The sequence below is a fragment of the Lutra lutra genome, chromosome 4 (assembly GCF_902655055.1).
Source record: "Lutra lutra chromosome 4, mLutLut1.2, whole genome shotgun sequence".
Classification (NCBI taxonomy): Eukaryota; Metazoa; Chordata; class Mammalia; order Carnivora; family Mustelidae; genus Lutra; species Lutra lutra.
Window position 1 is genome coordinate 119,328,441 of NC_062281.1, and position 24,547 is coordinate 119,352,987.

General features: G+C 42.6%; 1 protein-coding gene across 4 annotated transcripts in view; it reads left to right on the forward strand.

Moving 5' to 3' along the window:
• Positions 1-24,547, forward strand: part of TGFBR3 (transforming growth factor beta receptor 3) — a 199,181-nt gene that overhangs the window by 152,322 nt on the left and 22,312 nt on the right. For all 4 annotated transcript variants that reach the window (XM_047725460.1, XM_047725461.1, XM_047725458.1 and 1 more), the window contains exons 6-14: positions 18-186; positions 2,135-2,282; positions 7,321-7,510; positions 9,380-9,714; positions 10,116-10,268; positions 12,488-12,625; positions 12,816-12,974; positions 17,197-17,496; positions 20,353-20,464. In XM_047725460.1, coding sequence (XP_047581416.1) covers positions 18-186; positions 2,135-2,282; positions 7,321-7,510; positions 9,380-9,714; positions 10,116-10,268; positions 12,488-12,625; positions 12,816-12,974; positions 17,197-17,496; positions 20,353-20,464 — 1,704 coding nt within the window. The remainder of the gene's footprint in view (positions 1-17; positions 187-2,134; positions 2,283-7,320; positions 7,511-9,379; positions 9,715-10,115; positions 10,269-12,487; positions 12,626-12,815; positions 12,975-17,196; positions 17,497-20,352; positions 20,465-24,547) is intronic.

Below are 24,547 nucleotides of genomic sequence, written 5' to 3' on the forward strand. Positions count from 1 at the left end.
TGCTTCTTTACTTTCAGATCAAGTGTTCCCTCCCACGTGCAACATAGGAAAGAACTTTCTCTCACTCAATTACCTTGCTGAGTACCTTCAGCCCAAAGCAGCAGAGGGTTGTGTGATAGCCAGCCAGCCCCAGGATAAGGAAGTACACATCATTGAGTTAATTACCCCCAACTCTAACCCCTACAGGTAAGTAAAGAGAGAGAGAGAGAGAGAGTGAGTGTGTGTGTGTGTGTGTGTGTGTGTGTGTGTGTGTGTGTGTGTGTTGAACTGAGAAAAGATGAAAGGGACACCTGGGTGGTACAGTCAGTTAAGTGTCCAATTCTTGGTTTCGGCTCAGGTTGTGGTCTCCCGGTCATGAAACTGACCCTCATGTAGGGCTGCACGCTCAGCCCAGAGTGTGCTTGAGAGTCCGTCCCTCTCCCTTTGCCCCTACCCCCGCTTGCCCCCCCCCCTTTCTCTCTCTCTCTCGCTCTCTAAGATAAATAATTAAATAAATAAAATCTTAAAAAAGAGAGAGATGAAAATAAAGGTCTTGGCTGACTTGAGGCAGAGAGACATAGAGCCCTACCTGTGTATGAGGTTTGATGCTTTGGGTGAATTAACAGAAGTTTTGAAAAAGGGAGTGAAGGCACCAATGGTATATTTTATTTTCTGCATCTGCCTCTAGATCCCCTATATTCTAGATGAATTTCTGATGCTTCCTGTGAACTTCCTGGACATTAATTATAGGACAGAACTCACTCTTGCTCCATCATTATCTCCTTGACGGAGGTTATCCCTGATAAGAAAAATTAGGAAATATGCCTTATTAATATAATTTTAATAACATTGTGTTTTTAATGAAATTCTGTTCCTTGCGCATTTGCACTCCTACTTTGGGGGGGGGTGTATGTGTGTGTGTGTCTGTGTGTGTAGGTGTGGCCCTTCATGGTGACACACCAGAGAGCCATTAGATATGACCTGCCTCTACTTTGTGTTCTTTTTCTCCTTCTTCCACCCTCAGCTTCCTGCCCCAGGACTAAAAATTTAACTCTCTTTGTCAGGAATGATTAGGAAATTAAAAAAGAAAATAAAAGAGGAAAAGTGGCTCTTTCTCCCACTTTAGCCTGCATTCCTGTGGACTAGTGACTTAAAATGTAAATTTATATTGTAGAGGGATTTCAAAGTTAAAATCCTAATCAAATTTTTGCTTCCAAAAGTGAATAAACTACACATCAGTTTGGGGAAGATTCCATTCTATCCCACATGAAGAATTTTGTGGAAAATTTAAAAGAGAATGGGAATAGAAGCAATCTGGCAAATGTGCTTAGATATTAAGCCTCAGGCTTCATTTGAGTATATCATTCATCATATGCTTTACAAGTATGTAAAACCTAATGGAAAGAAAGACTGTCCTCTAAATTCAGAATGACAGAAATGTTGTTTGGTTAAAAAAAATTATTTTTTATATGGAATTCTTAGAAGTTTGGGTTGTATTCATCAATTTTCCAGTAATCACTTGGTTGACCATCTGTTTTCTTTATATTAATAACTGTATAACCAGAAGTTTGGGAAAGTAAATGCAGATATGATTCTGTAGCAAATGTTAATGGCTTAAGCAAACCTTCTATTCAGATTCAGATTTTCTAGCCCTTTGCTTCTTATTTTATCTGAAGTGTCCTAGTTTGTTTTTTTACTACCAGGACTCCCTCCTCCCTGACACCTTCCTTACCAAACTGGCACTTAAATTTCCGGTTTTGAAGGATTTTGGGCTTGTAGGAAATTGGAAAAGTTACACATTGAAGGTGTTGAAGGTTGGAGAGCAACAATTTGCTTTAAAAGTAAACTCCTCTGGTTGCCCAAGTCCATTTCAAACCGTAGATGCATTAAGTAACCATCTTTTTTTTTCCCCCACTCAAGAAGGAGAAAAATTTTAGTGCCTAATTATCAGCAGGCATATTTGTCTATTGTTATGTAAAACCATTTTGTTTTGTGTGCACTAACAATCTGTTTTGCACATGTCATTTGCCTGGGCTCAACTCCAGCTTTTTAATCAACTGGCCAGACACTGGAAACATGAAGACTTGGAAGGGAGGAGATAGTTGCAACTTTCTGGCATCTGGGGCCTAACTTTGCCTTTGTTTTCCATTCACAGTGCTTTCCAGGTGGATATAATAATTGACATAAGACCTTCTCGAAAGGACCTGGAGGTGGTCAGAAATCTCATCCTGATCTTGAAGTGCAAAAAGTCTGTCAACTGGGTGATCAAGTCTTTCGATGTTAAGGGAAACCTGAAAGTTATTGTAAGTTGGTTGAGCATTTCTTTGTTTTGATGTACGGCAGTGATTTCAGCTGTGCTTATATGTGTTATTTTTGTGAAGTTTCTGCTTCTCTGAGCTTTCTCTGTTACTTTTCACTTTGTAAAATAGGATGCTCCTTGGTTTCTCCTGACAAGGGCAGACAGTGTGGGGATTAAAAGCGTGGCCTCTGGGGTCAAGATCAAGATTGGAGTCCAGACTGCCATTTACAAACTGTGACCTTGGGCAAGTCCCTTAACCTCTCTGGACCCTGTTGCCTCATTTGTGAAATTCCTGAAGCGTATGAGCGTAGCTTCTAGTCAGAGCAAGTGTAAAATAACGAGCACAATGGGGCCTTTCATGGTTGACAGTCATCCTGTAAGGGCCTCAGTGTCATGGTACTGAATATCAGCTCTTACTTTGGGGTTAGGTATTTAGGGAAGGTGTAGAAAATTGGGCTGACCCCAGCTCATACTGTTAACTTGTCTTTTTGAGATAAACACATGCTGTTGGCGTGTCTTTTTGCTTGCTTCTAACTTCTGAGAGAGAAACACTGATAAAAGAATCACGCTAATGGAGAGGTTAGTGAAATGACACAGGAATAGTAACCCCAGCCTATTTCCTAAGCATTATTTTCATGAAGGAAATACACTTAAGTTTATTTGTTTGGCATGATAGGCAAATACCAGCTAGTTTCCTGAAAAGTTGAATGTTGAAATTTAGTAAAATAAAAAATTTTTAAAGATTTATTTATTTGAGAGAGAGAGTGTGGGGGTGGGGGACTGCGGGGAGAGGTTGGAAGGAAAAGGAGAGAGAATCTCAAGCAGACTCCAAGATGAGTCTGGAGCCTTACATGGGGCTTGATCTCATGACCCCAAGATCATGTCCTGAGCTGAAACCAGGAGTCAGATACTTAACCAACTGCACCACCCAGGCACCCCAAAATAAATCTTTTTCAGATATGTTTAAGGAGATAACTGTTTGACAGAAAACTGCACAAATCACATTGCAAGTTAAAGAAAAACCTCCCCCTCCTCATTTTTAAGAATATAATTACCTTATCTTCTCTTTTGTAGATATAAATTTTTGTGCATTGTCTTTTTAAACTATTGTGTCCGATTCCTTTTCCAGTACCTGCATCAGATCAGTTGGAGAGGATTTTATGTTTTCAGTATTTGGTGGGAAGGGATGCCTTTGGTCTTGGTGTTATTTATTCGTGGCACCTTTAGTGTGATCCAGCAGTGAGCAAAGCCAGTGCTCCCTTAGGTACCATCGTGCATGAACATTCACCAGAGGCAGCAGGCAAAGCCACGAGCATACGCATCTTAATTTTAAAGTAATCGTTTCTGGTTCCTGTGGGTTTTTTGTTATTGTCATTGTTTTTTTGTTTTGTTTTGTTTTTTTTAACTTTGAGAGGATCCAAAGAAACCATCATGTATAAGGGTGATCCATTAATTTGGTGTTGAGAACAAAGCCCAGCTGTGATTTTCTGAAGTCAGAGCTGTTCTGATTGCTTTCCCTGGCATGGCATGAGGGGTGTTGGTGACCTGGGGTGTCTACAGCATTTGCTGCCTGGCACACCGACCAAATGTTTTCAATTTTCAGAGTAACAAAAACAGGAAAGGGAATCATGCTTTGAAAGGCGAAAACATACGGTACATTTTAATTCCCTGCTGGAGTTGTGTCAGTGTTCTTTCAGGCCCTGACCCTTTAGTGGCTCTTTCTGTACCTGAGTATGTGTTCCTGGAGTTTGCTGTGAGTGTCCTTACTTTTCGTATGAATAAGAAAGGTTGGAGTTGAGATTGCTCATCCCAGTGCAAGATCTGTTTATATTCCCCTCTTTGGCTGTACTCCTGTTCCAGGCCAATTTTGGACAATGCATGACAACATTACTAAACAATTAGGTAATGTTGCATGATGTTCTTTTTTATTCTCCCAGTCAGTTTCATGCTTTGTGATTTCCTAACTCTCAGTCTCAGATGTGACTTCTGCCTGTGCTGTGAGGAAAAGGTACCTGCTACTAAAAGAGCATACATTCATGCTTAGAAAGGGGGAAGGGTTTATCGTGGCCTTGTCCCTAGTATTTTCTTCAGAGACAACCTGGTAGATTGGAAAGAACCATAGTTTTGGTTCCTGATGGGGCTGGAATCAGATCCCATTTCTGATTGTCATTCCTCCTAGTTAATAGTGGGGAACCCAACTAAATTCAGGGTCTGTAGCCTTACCTGTGAAACTGGTGTGATGATAGTACTCACGTGGGAATTCTTGTGAGATATGGCCCAGTGTTTTCGTTCATTCATTTAGTCCTTCAACAAACATTTGTCAGGTGCTTCCCGGGTATTTCATTTAAGCACTTGCCACACTATGTGCACGTGGTGGGTTCTCAGCCATACATGCTACTTCTGTGCTTCTCAGGTTCCCCTTCTCTAATCAGGGAATAGTAATGCCTATCTCTTTATATTTTAGAGGAGAATTAAATAACATATGTAAAGCTTCTAACACAGTGCCTGCCACAGACAAGGGGGCCATCTTCCTTCCCCAAGCAACTTTTCAAAAGTTTGTCTAGAGGAGCAATTAACGGCTCTAAGCAAACTGAAGAACAAAACGTCAATTAAAAGAGTTGTGAGGAACTTGATAGGGTAAATGTAAAGAGCCCCCCCCTTAAGCATGAGTTCCATGTGTGTGCTCATAGGGGGTGGGGCATGGGGCAGAATGCACCCTCCAAATGACAGAACGGTCCAGAGATGGGCACGGGCAGGACCGTGGACAAGAACGGGAATACAAGAAGCACCCACATTACCATGCCCAGCTCTGGCTCTTTCTTCACATCCCTTATGGACTGTGCATAGTCACATTGTGGAAGAACCTCCAAAACATAAAAGAATAGATTGAGGAAACTTACTAGAAATTTTTTGTTGTATTATTTCAAATGGCCTTAGCACTTCAAGGTTGACATTGGCCAGCTTATTCTTGGAAAGGACACATTTTAGTCCCAGTGGGAATATGCATTACATCTCTGACCACCTCTCCCCCTGTCCACCATCAGTTCTGATGCAAGTGTGTGTTTGGCAGTGGAAGGGAAGTGGGGAGGGAGGTGCTTGGACTTGACCTAGCTCATCATCCCTCACAAAGATGTGGCTGAAACATGGTGGTGGGATTTGGAGATCCCCCCCACTCACTGAACACTCCCATTTGGAGTAGCTACACTGAAGCCTTAGAAAAAAAGCCTGGGGACTCCCAGAAATACAGGGTGAGGATTTCACTCATTGCTGGGAAGGAACTGGCTTGCCAAGCCTTGCTGTTTTACAAATGTGTAGATAGATTTCTAGCCTTGTAAGTCCCGAGGTGTAATCAATATGAGTTGTACTGACAGCTCCTAGATTTAATGTGGAAAGGTGTAAACAAATCATTCCATATTGGTACCAAAAAAAAAAAGACAGGTGGCAGTTGTGATGATAGTCTTCTGGAAATACAGTATTTTCTCAGCTGTCCAACAACGTGAGAGACTAGGGCAGATGAGGCCAACCGGTACTGGGGAGGCCAGTGTTGCAACTCCAGCCAATCAAAATGACATGCTGCTTTCAAAGGCTAGAGACTGCGCCTAGGAAACTAAGTTTGAAGAACTAATTGGATCCTTCTTTACCTCAGTTTAGTTTTGTTGTTTTTTTTTTTTTTTAAACCTTTCCTTCCCCTAAGGCATTTTCTCTGAATCACACCAAGAGCTAGAATATTCCAAACCTGTAAAACTAAGTTTTTCACAGATGGCTATGAAGCATGGTTAAAGCTCTGTCTGGTTCCTTTGCATGCATGATTGTGACTGGCCAGTCTGGTAGTTTCGGATAAGCACTTTGGGTAGCAGGAAAATGTAGCAGGGGAGATCATTTGAGCTTTGAACTGAAAATATGTGTCCTCAGCCAATATCCCACAACCAAAGAGGCCAAGAGAACTTAGAGCCTATGAGTCTTCTATGGTTTTATAGTGGGAAAGGATTAATATTTAGTCATGTTAGGGGCAAACAGAATGGGAAACAAATGGGGAATTTAGGGAAAAATGCTGCATGTATGCAGGAGAAAATAATCGGGCATGGAAATTAAAGTGATCTTTATATGGCATGAAAATGGTCTAATCTGCAGGCTGGAAGAGCTTTCCAGCCTTGTTGGAGCAGTTGTTGAAAATATGGTGCCTTCTCCTTGGTGTCTCCCCTATAGCATTCAGCTCCCTCACTATCTGACAAGATCACTGCCCTAGGAGCCAGGTGGTGTGGAAATTTACCGTCCATGTCTTGGTTACTCAGTCCTTTCTTGGAAGGATTTCTGTCATTCATTCACTTTTAATTTTGTAACTAACTACCAAATGAAAGTCACTTGTATGGCTGGATAAAAATATTGGTTCTCAGAGGGATAAAAATATTGGTTCTCATATTAACTAATTAATATTTAAAATAAAATCTAAGCATAGTCACTTAATAAAATTGACAAATGAATACAATGACAGGATCATTAAATTGAGCATAAATTATAACTGAAATACCAACACTGGTTCACCATAAAGAACTTAATAGTCTACAGAGATGAGATGATCTCCATAGTGAAGTAACTAGATTGTGCCTTCTGTCATTTAAATCTAGGGTATAGGAGATAGAAGGATGGGTATATTTTTGTCAGTATAACATGCACATCTGTATACTTTATACATCATTTTAAATAAAAATAAGGGAAAGTTTGGTATGTATGTACATATAATTTAAATGTTAACTGTAGGAACATACTAGGTGTACACCATATGTAGCTACTTGGTAATCATTGGGTTATTTTTACCAATATAAGCTACCCAAATGGCATGATCAAACAGCATGAATAGATTTCCCTTAATCTGCTATTAAAGATTTTCGTGTCAGTGTCCTTAGCCCAAGGAAAATAGGGATCAAAAGAATACGTAGTTCCTTCATCTACAGTGTAGAATTTGTGTGTTTCAGATATTTAATTCTTACTCAAAGCACTGTTTAGTTTTAGACTCATGAGTGAAATTTTGCTGTTATCTTCAGGCTCCTAACAGTATTGGCTTTGGGAAAGAGAGTGAAAGATCCATGATAATGACCAAATCCATAAGAGATGACATTCCTTCAACCCAAGAGAATCTGGTCAAGTGGGCTTTGGACAATGGCTATAGTCCAGTAACATCATATACAGTGGCTCCTGTGGCTAATAGATTCCATCTTTGGCTTGAAAACAATGGTAAGTGTATTTTTTTTTTTCCCCAAAGTAAAAATATTCACCAAATGAGGCTTTCTAATGAGGAACTCTCATTTCAGCTTATATGGTGCTGTTGTTCTGTTGTAAATTTTGATGATTCATTTGACTATAAAGCTTAAGGTTATCTAGAATTGTGATAGATTATTTTGAGGAAATGATCTTTGGTACAGATTTTTTGGTAACAGAGTTGATTGCAAGTTGGAGACCTTCATTATAGATCACATAATTCACTATGATTACATTAAGAACAAATTAGCCTGCCTGCTTCTCTCAGAAGTGCCTACTAATCACTACAGCTGACATACAGCTGTCCCTACTACAGGGGTGAAGTCCTAGGGCAGGCTGTATCTTGGAGGATCATAGTCACCAGGCACTTTTCTCGCTTTCGCCAGTGGGCATACAGGGGTTCTTGCCCCCGTTGGGTGGAGCAGAAAGTGGAATATGAACAGGTTCGTGAGGTTTTTCCAGAGCCTTATAGCTAGTGAGACTCAAATCCCAAGTTTTCTGATCCCCAGACCTGTTCCTTACCCGAGTGATGCCACTACCAAGCAAGCATGAGTACGGGCCATTTATTCACTGTTTGAGGGGGGAGTTGCTTACCTCTGAGCCTCAGGTTCCTCCTCAGTAATATGGGAGAAAAAAAAAAGGTCCTACCTCAAAGAGTTGTGAAGGTTTCTGTCAATATACAGATTAAAAACCCTCCAGAGCTCTGATTTCTTTTGGATCCATATGGCTGGCCATCTCTTTCCAAAAGATAGTATTGAAGGAGAATTAATGTCCTCTGGTTGTCTTTACTTCCTGCTCCCACTGAGGTGGGCTGACCTCAGGCATTGGCTTTGAGACTGGATATAGACAATAGTGGGAAAAATTTTCTTCCCTAAATTGCTGAAAATAGGACAGAACACTGAGCATTCATTATGTCGAAATATGCCTCTCTCTTTGAAGGAATGTGTGCCTAAGCCGCTTTTTCTTTTCAGGACTAGGTTCTAATAGGCCAGGGTGCCTAGATACCTGTTAGAATTTAGCAGGCAGAAAGGAGGTAGCAAATAATTATAAATTGCCAATATTGTTTCAAGAAATTAAAGAATTCCTAGATTCAAGGGAGGTATTTCATTGGCACTTGAAGAATATTATTGTCCCTGGGGTACCTGGGTGGCTCAGTGGGTTAAAGCCTCTGCCTTCGGCTCAGGTCATGATCCCAGGGTCCTGGGATCGAGCCCCGCATTGGGCTCTCTGCTCAGCAGAAGAGCCTGCTTCCCTTCCTCTCTCTCTGCCTGCCTCTCTGCCTACTTGTGATCTCTGTCTGTCAAATAAATAAATAAAATCTTTTTTTTTAAAAAAAGAATATTATTGTCCCAATAACTTATTCAAATCATAGATTTTTATAGCTTATAGAGCCTTAGAAGCTATCTAGTCCCGTGGTTCTCAACCTTGGGTGTACATTGGACCTATACAGAGAGCTTTAAACATGTTAATGATTAGGCGCTGCTCCAGAGAGTCTGATTTTTATTTGACCTGGGGTATAGCCTGGGTATAGGGAATTTTTCTCAGTTCCCAAATTATTTTAATGTGTAGCCAAAATAGAGAACTCTTGGTCTAATACAACCTCAATTTTAAAAATTAGAAAACCAAGACACAGAGAAATAAGCCATTGGCCCAACGCCACTCAGAAAGAACACCAGGACTGGAATTCAGGCTTCCAGATCCCCATCTCCTTTACACGTTGCTTGTTAAGAGTAATTTTACACACACCCATTCTGTGCTAGTTCCTCTTGTTCTTCCTGCTAATGATGATGACTGGGGCCTGGAATCAGATACTGATGATGTTTTGCCTTCTTCTGTCACCCTCAGAGGAAATGAGAGATGAAGAAGTACATACCATCCCTCCTGAGCTACGGATCCTGCTGGACCCCGGCACCCTGCCTGCCCTGGAGAACCCACCCATCCGAGGAGGGGGAGGCCGCAATGGTGGTTTCCCCTTTCCTTTCCCTGATCTCTCCAGGAGAGGCCAGAGGGAAGGGGAAGAAGATGGGATCCCCCGGCCAAAGGACCCTCTCCTCCCCAGCATACAACTGTTTCCTGATCCCAAAGAGCCCGAGGAGGTGCAGGGGAACGTGGAGATTGCCCTATCAGTCAAATGTGACAAAGAGAAGATGATTGTAGCTGTAGAAAAAGATTCTTTTCAGGTCAGTGCAATTTCTTAGAGAAGAGAAAGCCACCTCCTTTCCCATCTTGCCCCAGTGTGTGTTAGTTATTTCCTTCTCCATGTTTCACTTTTGAACTCTGGGGACTTGATACTGTTTGCTCAGTTGGATGGACTCACTTCCCCTTGGCTGTGATTCTCACTCGGGTCCTGTTGTTCTCAATTGAGGGGGGTTCCAGATCCTCGTGTGTCAATATTTTGGTATTGAATTTCCAAGGCCAATAAATACAATCCTTGGTAGGTTGGGAGGAAGCAAGCGGGGAGGGGAAATGCAGGCCTCCAGCCACCAACACTGTATGGGGAGATGGGGCAAAACATGCTCCCTTTGTGCGGCAGATCTGCCTGTGGGCCCCCCTTTTACGTCTTTGGTGGTGGTTGTTTCAGGCCAACAGCTACTCAGGGATGGAGCTCACCCTGTTGGATCCTACCTGCAAGGCTACGATGAATGGCACCCACTTCATTCTGGAGTCTCCGCTGAATGGCTGTGGTACTCGGCACCGGCGATCAACCCCAGATGGTGTGGTTTACTATAACTCCGTGAGTGTTCTCCAAAACAAATCTTGGCCCTTTGCCAAGAGCCTTGCTGAGTGTTACCTTAAAAATAGCCTTCGAGTTTCTATGACCACGAGCAGGGGCATATACCCCAGGCCTAAACAAAGCCAAGCACCAGTTCTCAACAAAATGGGATGTACTTTGACCCTCAGTTGTCTACGCAACTGAGCTAACCAGCTCTGTGGTCTCTGTGGCCTCATTTGAGTCTTGTCCAGAGGTGGGAGGGCTTCTCCCTTCCTCATGAACAGAAGAACCAAGGGAAATCCGAAAAGGGTCCTCAGGAAATGATTATTTAGTCTCTCTCTCCCTCTGAAAAAGATCCTAAACTGAGGCAGATCTCCTACTTTCAACATTATGCAGAGGGAGATTACATAGATTCTCCACTGCAATAGCTAAGCTACACTTTCCAGAAATCATCCTTGTCAGCTCATTCATCTGAATCTTTTTTCTTCTGATTAAGTCTGTTCTTGCAGAAATACACACTAGGCTGTGACTACTAAAAGAATTTGAAACATGAAATTTCAAAAGCACTTCATAATGTTAGTTTTGCAGTTCAGGTCATACTTCTGTCAGTAAAAATAAGGCTGATAAATCCCCGAGTTCAGTTTTGGCACGGGACAGGGAGGGTGCGATTGTCATTCGTGTCCGTCCCACTGCCCTGCAGTAGATAGACTTGACCCATCCAGAAGAAGACTGGAGATCAGGTATTTTGTCAGTGTGGCTTACATGGGCACTCACTCTCCTGTGGACCCAAGTTTATTATTCTTCAGACTGAGAGTGTTTGAGCTGGAAAGAACCTTAAGATGATCTCATTCAACTTCCTCATTTCACAGGTGAGGAAATTGAACTGCTGGGAGTTAAGAGACTTGCTTAGATTTGAGGAACTAGTTAAGGGCAGAGCCAGTACTGAATCCAGCTTCCTGACCTGTCCTCCACTAATCTTTCCCCTACACCAGGCTGGCTGGCCCAGCTCATCTCCCTTTGTTACTGGAATAATTTATTAGCCGTTGACCTCTATGATGAACACCCCCCTGCCAATTCCAACACTAATTTTCTTACATTATCCTGTTTTTCCAGATATAATGAATGGTATATATTACTGATATTCTTCATTTTGGAATTTTAAATTTATGGCTAAATTAACACCAATAAGAGGCTATCTGTTAAGTTTAAAAAGAAAAAGTTAACTTCTGGCTCAGAAGAGAAAGGTATATCTTAAGCCCTTGAAATCCTTTTCTTCTCATGGGTATGATGATGATACCTAGAGCAAGCAATGTCCTAGGTCCTTGGCTTCAGTTCCATCAATACTTCCTTCTGTGGAACTGGTAAAGAATGGAGAGGTAGTTTTCCTACATTTTCTTCCCATTCTGCTCCCTTCAGTGATTATTGTAGCTGTTCCAATTACAACTGTAACAATTTTCTGACTTAGTATATATTTTTGTTTTGCACCATATTCAGCAGTCTCAGCCCATGAAACAAAACCAAACAAAAAATGTGGCTATTCTATAAATGCAAAGAAATTGGGGTTTTATTTATGGAGTCATGGTCCTCAGGTGAATTTTTCATGTTGCCTAGAACTAACCTAGGAATAGTCATTTCAGCTAACATTAAGATAGATTGTCATAGATAAAAACATTCTTTCCTGCATCCGTACACCACACACAAATACACGGGGGAGGAAATGAGGAAAAGATAGACGAGGACAGAGAAAAATTGAGGAGACTGGCTCAATAGTAAACATTAGGTACTTTGTTTCTAACTCAAACTTTATACAAATCTTGATGGATACAAATAAGAAAAGCTCTTTAAATTAGTCAGTCTTAGTATTTGTTAGTATTTTTGATGTAAAGAAAAGCCCTCTAAGAAGAAACCCCTTCCCTCCAGTGTAGACTGGCCTACTGACAGCCCCATTCAGCCCTATTTCGGTAACTGGCATTTTCCCACTGTTTGAAACAAGTCTTATTTTTTCACAAGGAAAAATACATATTTTAGTTCAAGTCTTAATTTGAACATATGTTGGGTTTATCTTTAATTTTAATCTCTTTGAAGGTAAAAATCCTCAGAAAACATGGAGTTTTTGAGGTTTTTTTAAGTTCAGATTTTCAGTTGGCATCTGAATTATACATGGGTGTTTGTGTGAGGTAGAACCAACTCATGTGTTTTGGTGTTTTAACAACACTGTCTGTGCTTCCTTTGCCTTTTAGATTGTGATACAGGTTCCATCCCCCGGAGATAGTAGTGGCTGGCCAGATGGTTACGAAGATTTGGAGTCAGGGGATAATGGATTTCCGGGAGATATGGATGAAGGAGATACCTCCTTCAGCCGACCTGAAGTTGTCGTGGTATGTGTTGGTTTGCAGCAGGTAGTTTGTGAGAATGTTGTCTTTTTGGTTAGCTTTAGTTAGGGACTATTGAGTGGGGGACGGGGAGGGAAATGGATGTTAAAAACCAAAGCTTACTAAGTTCCAGGGTCTTCACCCTTCATTTCACTGTGATTTATCTCTGTTTTGTTTGTTTGTTTGATTTCCCCAGTTTAATTGCAGCCTGCGGCAGGTGGGGAATCCCAATAGCTTCCAGGACCCACCCAACAGAAACATCACTTTCAACATGGAGCTGTACAACACTGACCTCTTTCTCGTGCCCTCTCAGGGGGTCTTCTCTGTGGCAGATAACAGACACATTTATGTTGAGGTATGAGACCTGGACATTAGCCTTGGGCTTTTAGGTTGGGGCGGAATTGTCATAGCTCCTGGAGCAGAGCCAGGGCGCCTGCTGGAGAAGCCCTCCCCGCAGCCCCACCAGCTCTGGGTGAGGGCTGGGCTCAGAAAATGCATCCAGGTTGATTTCTGACCAAAGAGAGACATTGCAGGATTTGGTACGTGAGGAGAGTGTTTTACAGATGAATGCTTTTTAAAAATCGGTGGTGTGAATTCTGCTAATAAAGTCCTGTTCTTGCTTGTCCTTAGCATTTTTGGAACAGGGATTCAATAGTTGCAGTGTTAGGGCTAACCAGGAATATTTCACACCAAAGGCAGATGCTTAACTGACTGAGCCAGGCTCCCCGAGACAAGACTATTGGTATCCCCATTTTAGGGGTGAGGAAACTGAGGCACAAACTCGTTTAAGATCACAGTTAGTAACCGGTGGATTCCAGAGTCCGGTCCATACTCAGGTTGTCCAGCTTGAGAGTCCACAGTATTACACGCTAGTTGCTACCATCATTTAACCTCCAAGTGCCATTTAAAGAGGAGAAAATGTGACCTCTTAGCAGTGCAAATATCCAGGTTCAGATTAGATTCTAGAAAAAGATAAATATCTTTATGGCCCCAGGACATCTGTTGGTCGTCTAGTTTTGGGGTTAAACTGCGAGCTGGTGTTCTGCTTCACTTGTAGGAGGAGTGAAAGCTCACGGGGTCGAAATGGGATACTTCCATACGTCGCAAGTGACTTCAGAGCACATATTTCTATTTCAGAAAGATAAATAACTCTCACATTTGTTCAAATTCTGGGATAGAGCCCACTGGCTCTCGACATTTTCCTGGATCTCTCCTCTTTTTTGATTCCCTGTTTTGAGAGGTCTTCTCTTTCTTTGGGTATACCTTCTTTCAGTACTGGGGAAAATATACTGCTTTCTATATGCTGTTCTTAATTAGAGATCTCTTCTTATCCAAGATCATTATTTTCTTCTTGCATTTCTGGCTGTACAATCCACATGTGTGTATTTGGGCAGTGACTGACTCTGCGCTGTGCCCTGGATTTTAGGGGCCCTGCTTAACTGGGGTTTGTTCTTTTCCAAACGTGGACCTGGCTCGGCTAATTCATGGCTTTGCTGCTGTGTGCTAATCACTGACCGATCTTCCTCCTGTATCCTACCCTGGTGGACGTTTTGGTTTTTCTCCCCAGTCCACCCAGTGCTGCTTACTTGAAATTCTTTTTTTCACTTATTTTCACGTTTATATCTTTTCACATATCATTTGTATTTTTCATAGTTAAAGTTAGGCAAAGACATTGTCAAATGATGACAAAGAAATGGACTGAATCTTACTGCTACCATTTTAAATACCAAATGTATTGAGAATTTGAGGAGGGTAGTATATGTTTCAAACAGCTTTATTTTAAAGTTGTTTAAATCCACCTAAAAGAGAGACTCTGTAAATATTTTGCAAAATAAGGTAGCAACCCACACCTAATCTTTGTTTCTGTTTGGAGTCTAATGCTGGTAGGAAAATTTTTTAATTTAAAGTAGGTAAAACTCACCGAATTATTGGCTTGGTCTGAAGACCTTTTTCCAAGTTTCTTGTCCCAGCCATCCTAGCACACTCCCAGAATCATGTTCCTTCTAGACCATATCCTTTCTTTTAATCCAAGACATCATCGATTTTGCCATCTGGTCCTTGGTCACCTCTAGGTGGTGGTTGGTCACACAATGGCAGCTTTTCTGCTAGTTCATTTGTCTTGGGGAATTAAAAAGAACTGTTAGTAACCCCCTAAATTCTAATCTAGAATAGTACTGCTAGTTAGAGCTGTCATGTATTGACTAGCTGGGAACTGTGTTGTTTGTGTAATTGTGACTTTACAGATCCTCACAATAACTGATCTAGATCTACCTTTCTCATAGGTATTGGTGCCCTTCTTCTGTATGGGAGGAAACTGAGGCTCAGAATTCACAGGGCATGAGCCACACGATTTCCTGGGGCCCTTCTCCCCCTGAGACCTATAATTCTTCTAGTATATTTTCAGACCATTTTATTTTATGCAAGATTTATCTATTTATCTATTTATCGGAGTGGGGGAGGGGTAGAGGAAGAGAGAAGGGAATCCAAGCAAGCTCCACACTCAGCACAGAGTCCAGTGCAGGGTTCGACCTCACGATCCTGAGATCACGACCTGAGCTGAAACCAAGAGGTAGCCTCTTAACTGACTGTGCCCACTCCTCCCCACCCCGAACAGGCCATTTTACAGTAGAAGACTTGCTGATACTATTTTTTCCTCTAAAACAACTTTTTGGGATACCCTAGAGTTTTACCAGAATATACTTTCTCTGAAATTCAAGAAAAGATTTACATTTCTTACTCTGTCTGCATGTTTACTTTGTGGGTTATGAGTTCTTGTTAAAGGGCACTTTTTAGTAATACAATATATATAATTTGCCATCGTTTCCAGATAAAATATCTTATTTTTCAGAAATATTGGCAAAATAATGATGTGTGAATATTTACAGACTCCCAAACACTACTTCCTAGCAAGATTTCTCACCAGGTGTTCTCCCAAGGCCACATCGTAGGTTTAGTTGACTCGACGCTGTGGCTACAGTGAAATAGTAAAGAGAAAATGGGCTAGAGGTCAGAAGACCTGGGTTTAAGGCTTGGTTTTATCCAGTGCTTCCAAGGTAGAATTTTTTTTTTTTTTAAAGATTTTATTTATTTATTTGACAGAGAGAGATCACAAGTAGACAGAGAGGCAGGCAGAGAGAGAGAGAGGGAAGCAGGCTCCCTGCTGAGCAGAGAGCCCGATGCGGGACTCGATCCCAGGACCCTGAGATCATGACCTGAGCCGAAGGCAGCGGCTTAACCCACTGAGCCACCCAGGTGCCCCCCAAGGTAGAATTTTGAACATGTCATCTATCCTGTATGTTCATTTTTTCCTCCATTTACCAAAAGGAGATGAAACCATTTATCTCACCAGATTGTTCAGATGGTTTGAGCTTTAAGGCACCACAAAGTGATATGATAACAATCATCTTCATTGCTGAGTGTCTTGTAGTTAACCACGGAGGCATCTTTCAAAATAGTGCTGTATCCTCAGAGCCCCATGCGATGTCAGGGGTTTCCCCTGGGTTCTCAGAATGGAAAGTGTTTATATCTCCACGCCTTTTGAAAGGATTCTGGGGCTATTGGGTTATGGTTAAGGACTAACTTTATTTCTAAAGTGTTTAAGTTTATTTTGATCCTAAGTTTAGTCAAGGAATGAGGCATGTGGGGAAAGGCAGTTCACGCAGCAATCCATGTGTCACCAAATGGAGAATCCACTCTGGCCTGGGGATTTTAGCTGAGTTCAGGATAGTTGAGGTTTGAATTCTGTTTATACTTGGCCAAACACCACTTCCTATTTCTAAAGAAAAGAACCTTAACAAGGTTTGGACATAGCCCATACAAATGTTTTGTAAGAGGGAAGTATAATGAGTTGGAAACATTTCCAGATTAGATTTCCCTTAAAATACCCTTGGGCTTAAAGAGTGAAGGGAGAGTACTTGGCAAGGCCTGGTTTGGACCTGTGAGCAGCTAGGACACTTTGCCAGGCTTGTGATCGCCACCAGATTGCAACGGTCCCTGACACCAAACCCCAGAGGCCGCTCTGCCTGCTTGCAATGAAGGAGGACTTGAGAGGAATCTGTAGGTTTGCTGCAGTGTTGTAGGCTCATTCTGGCTCATGGCAGTTTAGAAGTTCAGTCCTCTCTGCCTGGGTTAAATAGATTCTGCCTCTGTACTTTATTTTTTGAGTAGTTCTGAAAAATAGCTTGCTCTACAGGTGGTACACCATTGAGACATGACCTGGTATTATGACATTTGGGGCTTCGCCTGTTGGTGTTTCGTTTATTTTGGAAAATCCACATTAGGTGCATGCCATGCTTTTGTTTTTATCTCCCAGAGGACTTATGGAAGGTTGAAGAGACTTAATTCATCTTGTATTGGACTCTTTCAGACTGACATTTGAGCTAAATAATTCACTGTCATCCATACCAAGTCTAGATGGGAGACATCTTTTTTCAATGAGTATATGTTACTTTTGTAATTAGAAAGGAGATAAGTATGTCATGAAAATCAAGCCGTGTCCCTCATCAGAAGCACCGTGTAGCCTAAAGTGAAAGTAACAGGCCCGCTTGGTTCTGATTGGTCTTTCTGTTCTTTTGTAGGTGTCTGTCACTAAGGCTGACCAAGAATTGGGATTTGCCATCCAGACATGCTTTATCTCTCCATATTCAAACCCTGATAGGATGTCTGATTACACCATCATTGAAAACATTTGTCCAAAAGACGAATCTGTGAAATTTTACAATCCCAAGAGGGTGCACTTTCCAGTCCCGCAAGCTGAGGTGGACAAGAAGCGGTTCAGCTTTGTGTTTAAGTCCATTTTCAACACCTCACTGCTCTTTCTACAATGTGAGCTCACGTTGTGCACCAAGAAGGAAAAGGACCCCCAGAAGTTACCTAAGGTGAGCGGGCCTTCATCCATCTCTATGTTATTTTGACATTTTTAGGTGAGGCAGTGACCTGCCGGAGAAGTTTAATCACGAGTTATTGCAGGTTGAGGTTTTGGGTTTGGGAACTGCCCAACCGAAGTAATAAAATCTGTGTTAGCAGGGAACCGGGAGTTTTATGGAGTCTTAGAGAATAAATCCCGACAGTATGACTTTTTTTTCCGTGCATGCTACTTAGTAGTATCTTTCAAATGATAAATCAAGACTGTTTTCCATGAGGGAGAGGTCTGGCTTTATCTTTGCAGTTCGGATAGTGTGCAGCGCCAGAAGCACAGAGAGCCTAAAGGACAAGTTCAGTGTGAGGATTAATTTTCTCAGGTCCTGCTAAGACCTGTATTGCATTTGTTTTTTGACCTTCTCTGTGTGAATTATAAGGTTGACTTGTCTCAGGAGGACTTCTAACGGAAACTAACAAACATTTTAATTTTTCTCGGCTTCGTATTGGCTCATCGTGTTTGCCTCCTATCCCTCCCCATATTAAACATTCTGTTGCCACAACAGAAATCAGAACACTTTGACCTCACTAGAGTGACTGTGTAGGGGAGAGTCTGCAAGGTTAATGACCATACCTCATTAGTTGGGCCTGGTGCGAGAAAGGTGTCTTCTGCCATAGTTTTGTGTCTGTGATCTGCCATGATTATTTATAATTCCATACGTGCATTTTTTTGCAATTATCTCACACAGTGTCAGCTGACTTATAAGACTTTTGTAGTCACATATCCATCAGTGTCTAAAACTGATGATCGAGCGGTATCAATAAATGTATGTATGGAATTCTCTCTTAATATGTAGGTTGTACGATAGGGGGACAGAGGGAGGAGGAATAATTACATTATTGGGGCTAGATAACCACTAATCTGAATGCTTTACACTGTTACATTCCCCTGGGCATCCATTTCTCTGACAACACCAAAGAAAAATTTATACTGGCTATGAAAATGTTGCAAATCTGGTCATAATCATTTGGGAGCATGAATGTGTAAGATGATTCAGACAATGTTCTTTAGGTTGTTTTTAGCAATATGGATGCTGTAGCCTTCGCCTTCCAGTGGCCATCAGTGGACTGTGGCAGAGGGTCACTGAATGCTTGGCTGGGAGACACAGCTGCTCCCTGCAGCTGGAGGATGACTTTAAGGAGCGAGGGATTTAGGAGGGGAGGCCTGGTGGTTACTCTAGGAGTCTTCATGGGTGGCTTGGTTGTTACCTCTCTCTGAGCCTGGCCTGGCACCACCCGTAGCACGTTAGCGTATAAAAATTAACCCTAGTGTTTCCTTCCACAGCATTCTGCAGAGAGCTCCAAGTCTCAGTGGATGACATGGGATGGGACCCTGCAGTCCCGACTTAACACCCAAGGCACGAAAAACTAGAAAGAGCATGGGGACTGAGAAGGATGGCTTTCTGCTTACTAACAGAACTTGAAGCAAGTCCCCTGACCTCTGAGAGTCTGCATGGCCTCACCTGTAAGAGTGAAGTACGAGTGCCTGACTCCTCTCAAGAGCAGAGTAGGGACGGAGGTAGTAGGTGTGACAACAGTCCACAGTCCACCGTTGATAAAGCAGTGGCTTCCGATAAGCTATTACCACTGTCTTTGTGTTTACTGCTCCTGGTTAATATCTCCACAGCTCTAGTGACTTCTCAGATGATAGAGCCCAAGAGTCTTTCCAGGAGGAGTTCTCAACGATCGTTGAGTCCGGTCCTGCCCTTAGCTAAGGAAACGAAGGCCGGAGTTGGGTATCTTTTCCGGGGCTGAGCAGTGAGTTGGACGTACACTCGTTTAGCCCTTACTTAACTGAAGAACTAACGGCACAGTAAGAAGGCTTTTCCTAAAATGTAAATCTTTGCAATAATGAGGCCTTTCTGTTGTTTCCCAGTGCAAGAGGCTTGTGTGTTAAAACCTTTCCCTGGGTTTTGAGGGAGAGGGAGGGGTTGTCTTCCTACAATATGTTGCTCAGAGCAGCAGTGACAATAAAGTCAAAACACTGTGCTCTTTTGTGATTGGAAATTTACTGGCTTTGGGGGATGGCTTGCTCTAGGCTCTTTGAAGGATAGATCTGTTTCTTTACAACAAAAGCAGGTAGATGTCTTGAGTTTCACCTATTGATGAGCGTAGACAAGGAACTAAAGTTATTTGAAAGAAAAAGGGACTGGAGTGGGATCACTTTTTAAAAACAGGTAAACAAGTCTTGGGCATGCTAATTCTAATTTGGAGGCCTGAAAATAACTGGAAGTAGCTCATCTCATGGTCCCCACACCTGGGTACGGGTCCCCAGGGCTCCAGTTTGGAACGCTGTAGCTGACAACCCTGGAAAGCTTCATTTTCAATGAGTCGATACTACAATTTAAAAAATCAAACAAACTGGACACCGTGATTATCTTTTTGGACAAGACATGTAGAATCTGTCACTTTCGTAATGCAGCACGTGACGTTTCCCACAAGCACAAATCATAAACAAGAACCATTTTTGTGAAGCCGGCTTGGTGAAGGGCCAACACTTATCATATAGTTTCTTTACTTTTCAGACTAAATAATGCTAAAACCTCTAGTTGTTTTGTGGGAAGATGGGGAAGAAAGGCAGTGTTTATAAGCCATCCAGTGATACTTGAATTTTCCAAGTGCAGCTGAGACTGTATCTGCGGGGTCTGCCACTCGTCTCCCGGATTATTTATGGTACTTTGGAAAACCCCCAGATCTCCTGTTTTTCTGTGGTAAACAGCTGGGAACTGTCTGATAAGGGGCACAGGACAACTGTGCAGGCTGGGCTGGTGCAGGGCTCCTCAGAGTGACCCCTGACCCTCTTTGCTTCTCTGCAGTGTGTGCCCCCGGACGAAGCCTGCACCTCACTGGACGCCTCAATGATCTGGGCCATGATGCAAAATAAGAAGACATTCACCAAGCCCCTCGCTGTGATCCACCAGGCTAAAGGTGCGTTTTGGGAGGCTCAGTCAGAGATGAGGGGCCTGAGGGCTGCTCATTTTAAGAAGCTCCAGTATTAAAACAATTAAAATGAAGCAGCTCCAGCACAGTAAATCAAAATACAGTTGTATTCAAAAGAGACATTAAAGGCTGGGCTCCTACGTGGCTCAGTTGGTTAAGCATCTGACTTCAGCTCAGGTCATGATCTCAGTGTCGTGGGATCAAGTCCTGAGTTGGGCTGCCTGCTCAGCGGGGAGTCTGCTTCTCCCTCTCCCTCTGCCCCTCCCCCTGCTCAAGTGCTCTCTCTAAAATAAATAAATAAATAAATAAATAAATAAATAAATAAAACCCTTAAGGGCCAATTAGTAACTTTAGAAAAGGATTTTTGCCAAAGGAGCCTTTTATTTAGTTGGGTCTGTTCTGCCGTATGGCTAAGTTATTAGTGATAGGTTTGCCAGTGATTTCCTCTTTAAATATTAGATCAGAGTCAAAGTTGTCCCTATCCCAGTGTCATTCTCCCTTGCCATTCAGACATATTCCTCAAGTAAGCAAGAAAAGCTCTGAGTTCCTCCTCACATACCAGGATTGAACAGCCCACAGCCCATCTTTCGTGATCTCCTGGCAGTGTTTGTGCTGAGTACAAGCAGTCCCAGGGCATCGCGATCGCAGATGCCTTTGGTCGGGGAGGGTGTTGTGTATATGAATACCATCCATCTTAGGTCAGAGCAGAAGGAAGGTTGAAAGCCACTGTCGAAATGCATTTTTGTAATTCAGGTTTCCGAATTGTACACAGTCACATTTGTTGCTTGAAGCGAAAGGTGTCTCCTCCTACACATACACACACACACACACACACAGAAGCATTTGGCAGTCTGCACTTTCTTGTAGGAGGAAAGGAAGGATGAGTCTTCGGAGGTCTGGCTTCAGGTGGCCAGGCCAGGCAAAGCCAGACCAGGTGTAGGCCACATCAGCCGAACCAATAGAGAAGCAGAGTCGGGCTCCATGAGGGTGTTAGGAATGGACCTGAGGCCCTCTGGACTATGGAGAGCACCTGATGGGGATGGACATCCTGGCTGAAGGGCACAGATGGGCAAGAACACAGCAGGCAATTGGCAACATCTGATGGGGGTGGGGGCAAATGCACATTTGGGCTGTCTGGGCAGCTACGTTTGTCACTGTCTGAAAACAACCTGCAACTATCTTAGAAACATTGCCAAAGGGTGCCAAACAAAGAGAAGTCTGGGAGAGTAAAAGTGGGTTTCTAGCCTTTGGGGTTAGACATTTCAGGGCTTGGTCTCCAGGCCTCCTTCCACCACCCTGAGGGGCGAGGAGGAGCATGGCCCTGGAGCCTTGATAAAAGCCACCCAGCATCCTGTCTCTGGTTGGTGAGCATTGGCTGAGAGACCTGCTGGGTGGAGCTGACCAGTTGTAGGCTTGGAGGCAGCCCTGGGATGGCCTTTCTGATCTAAGCACTGCTGGATTTGGCAAGGCAAGATAGCAGGGGCTAAGAGAAGAGGCACCCAGTACCTAATAGTAGAAGAGAGGCACATGGATGCTGTCTACTTTATTCTTTGGTGGCGTGACCTTTATGCAAATAGTAGAGCCATTCTTCCTGACATATCTGGTGATGGCATCTGCCCTCTTCCTAGGGGCATGCTCACTTTGGAAGGGCAAGAGAGGATCGTGGGGCGGGTGTGGCTTAGAGTTAGGAGACTGGGGCACAGCTCTTAACTTTCCCTGCTAACTGGCTATGGGACTTCAGAGATCTCTCTCTATGTCCTTGACTTTGATTTTCTTTATCTGGAAAAGGAAGGGTTTAGACCAGATGGCTTCTTGAGACCCTTTCAGCTGTAACACAGCTATACTGTTTGAAGAAGCAAAATAGTTTTTGATACATTTCCCAGCCATCCTGAAGGTGGTGTGAAATGTACATATTAGATGTTCATTAGTTCCTCAGCAACACTTTTTGTTGTTGCTGTTTGTTTTGCTTCGACTGGTAGGTTTTCAGCCATTTGAAACAGTGAACCAGCCACAGTCTTTCTTTAAATGGATTGCCCAGGGGCACCTGGGTGGCTCAGCTGGTTCAAGCTCTGCATTGGGCTCCATGGAGCCTACTTTAAAGGAAGGAAGGAAGGAAGGGATGGAGGGAAGGAGGAAGGGAGGGAGTAAAGGAAAGGAAGAAGGAAAGAAATTGTTTTTTGAATTTATTGCCCAAAGAGTTCCCTATTTATTGGGTCCAGGGGAAGGAAATAAGTGAATTAATTGGATTGCAAAGTATATCACATTTGGACAACAGCTGGCTGCACTTTGTACTAATAACAACCACTACCTTGTATTCCCATCTGTTACTCTTACCTGTTTCCAGAGATGTAGTTCTGTGGGTAATTGATGGCAGCAGCTTGCTTTCTATGCCTGACAATAATTGGGCATTAATATTGCAGTAGTATAACTTCTAGTAATTCATGCATGCTTCTTTTAAGTTTGGTGGTATTTTTCTAAGTAATTCCTCTTGTAAATTAGGTAATTACTTTTATTTAAGCTTAGTGTAATTATCCTGAAAGTTCAGTGGTTTTTTTTTCATTGAAGTTCAGGAGGAAATTTTACCAAATATCAAACCAGTTTCACGAGATTTGCTAATGGAGAGTAGATTTTAGCAGAGAAGTGCACGCGTTGTGAAGAAAGTTCATTGCTTAGGTTTGTTAAACAAATGAAGGTTAGTGGATGGGCCAGCTTCCCAGGGGCTGTGTGCAAATGTGCTTTCTAACTGCACTGAGTGGGGTCAGTTTTCTGGCAGTTTTCAGCTCTGTGAGTGACTCTTCCCACCTTCTAGGTTTATTTTCTTTTGACTCTGAAATCATTTCTCCAGGATGCAGGCCGTTGGAGTGTGTGCTTTCCCTCTGCCTCTCCGTGAATTGGAATAGTCAGTTGAAATGGGAATGTGACCATTTGCCTAATAACGTTAGTTGATCTGAATAGTAACAGGGTCATGAATGTTCTTCCTGCCAGCTTTGTGTTACTTTTGTAAGCCACAGACTCCATAGTATCTCCAGAAGTATCTCTTACCAGAATGAATTTTGGGGGTAAAAATTGCCCAAGCAGTGGGATATTTCACTGTCCTTTGAACCACACTGGTACTCTTTGAAGGCCAAAGTTCCAGGTCTTCAAGGTCATTTAGTCCAGCTTATTTTTTTAACACTTGGGTTTTCTGGGGCAACAGCAGCTGAAGTCTCTGGGTATCAGCTTCACAGCCAAGCAGAGAGCTGCTCTGTAGCTCCCAAAGCCAATGGCGTGGACACATTTCAGGTGGTGTTTCTTCCTTCTGTGGACAAAGAGAATAGGCCATCAAGACTGACCAATTCTGGGTCCCTCCTCTGGGCCACCATTTTTAATGGAACTTGCCTGTGCTTCTGCAGCACATATCCGCCATCTCAGTCCTTTGGGAACCAGCACTGGGTTAACATTCTTTTGCTGCTAAAACTTCCAACATGGTGGTGCGGGTGGTGATGATAGTCATAGAGATGACAACTGTGATTATCTAACATTTATTGGCATTTACTTAGTACAAAGCCCTGTGCTAAATCCTTTGTGGGGATACTCGTATTTAATCCTCATAGCCCTTCTGCGAGCCAAGTATAAAGCAAGATTAAGTAACTTGACCAAGGTCACACCACATATAAATAAATGGTGGATCTGTGGTTCAAATCCAGGCACTCTGATTCTAGTTTGTGCCTTCCTAAACCCTTTGCCTTGTGCTAGGTGGAGGTTGATTCTAGTTTTTAATAAACTACAAGCAACATAGTCATCTCTCCACACCCTCTTCCCACCTCCGCCTCCTGTTCATGCCGTACGTATCACATTGGCATTCAAGCTCACACCCAAATACTCTAATTGATTATGAACTGAAAAGAAGATGAAGACTTTTAAGAAACATGTCTGTTCTTCAAAGGGTAAGATGTTGGGGGAAATGTAAGCTGTTTAAGGGAGTATTAAAATTTAGAAGTTCTGTGACTTTGAATTGTAACTCACAAAACAGCCCAGAAAACATGCATACTTTATGCATATTATGGTTTATGGCAAAACAATTAAAATAGT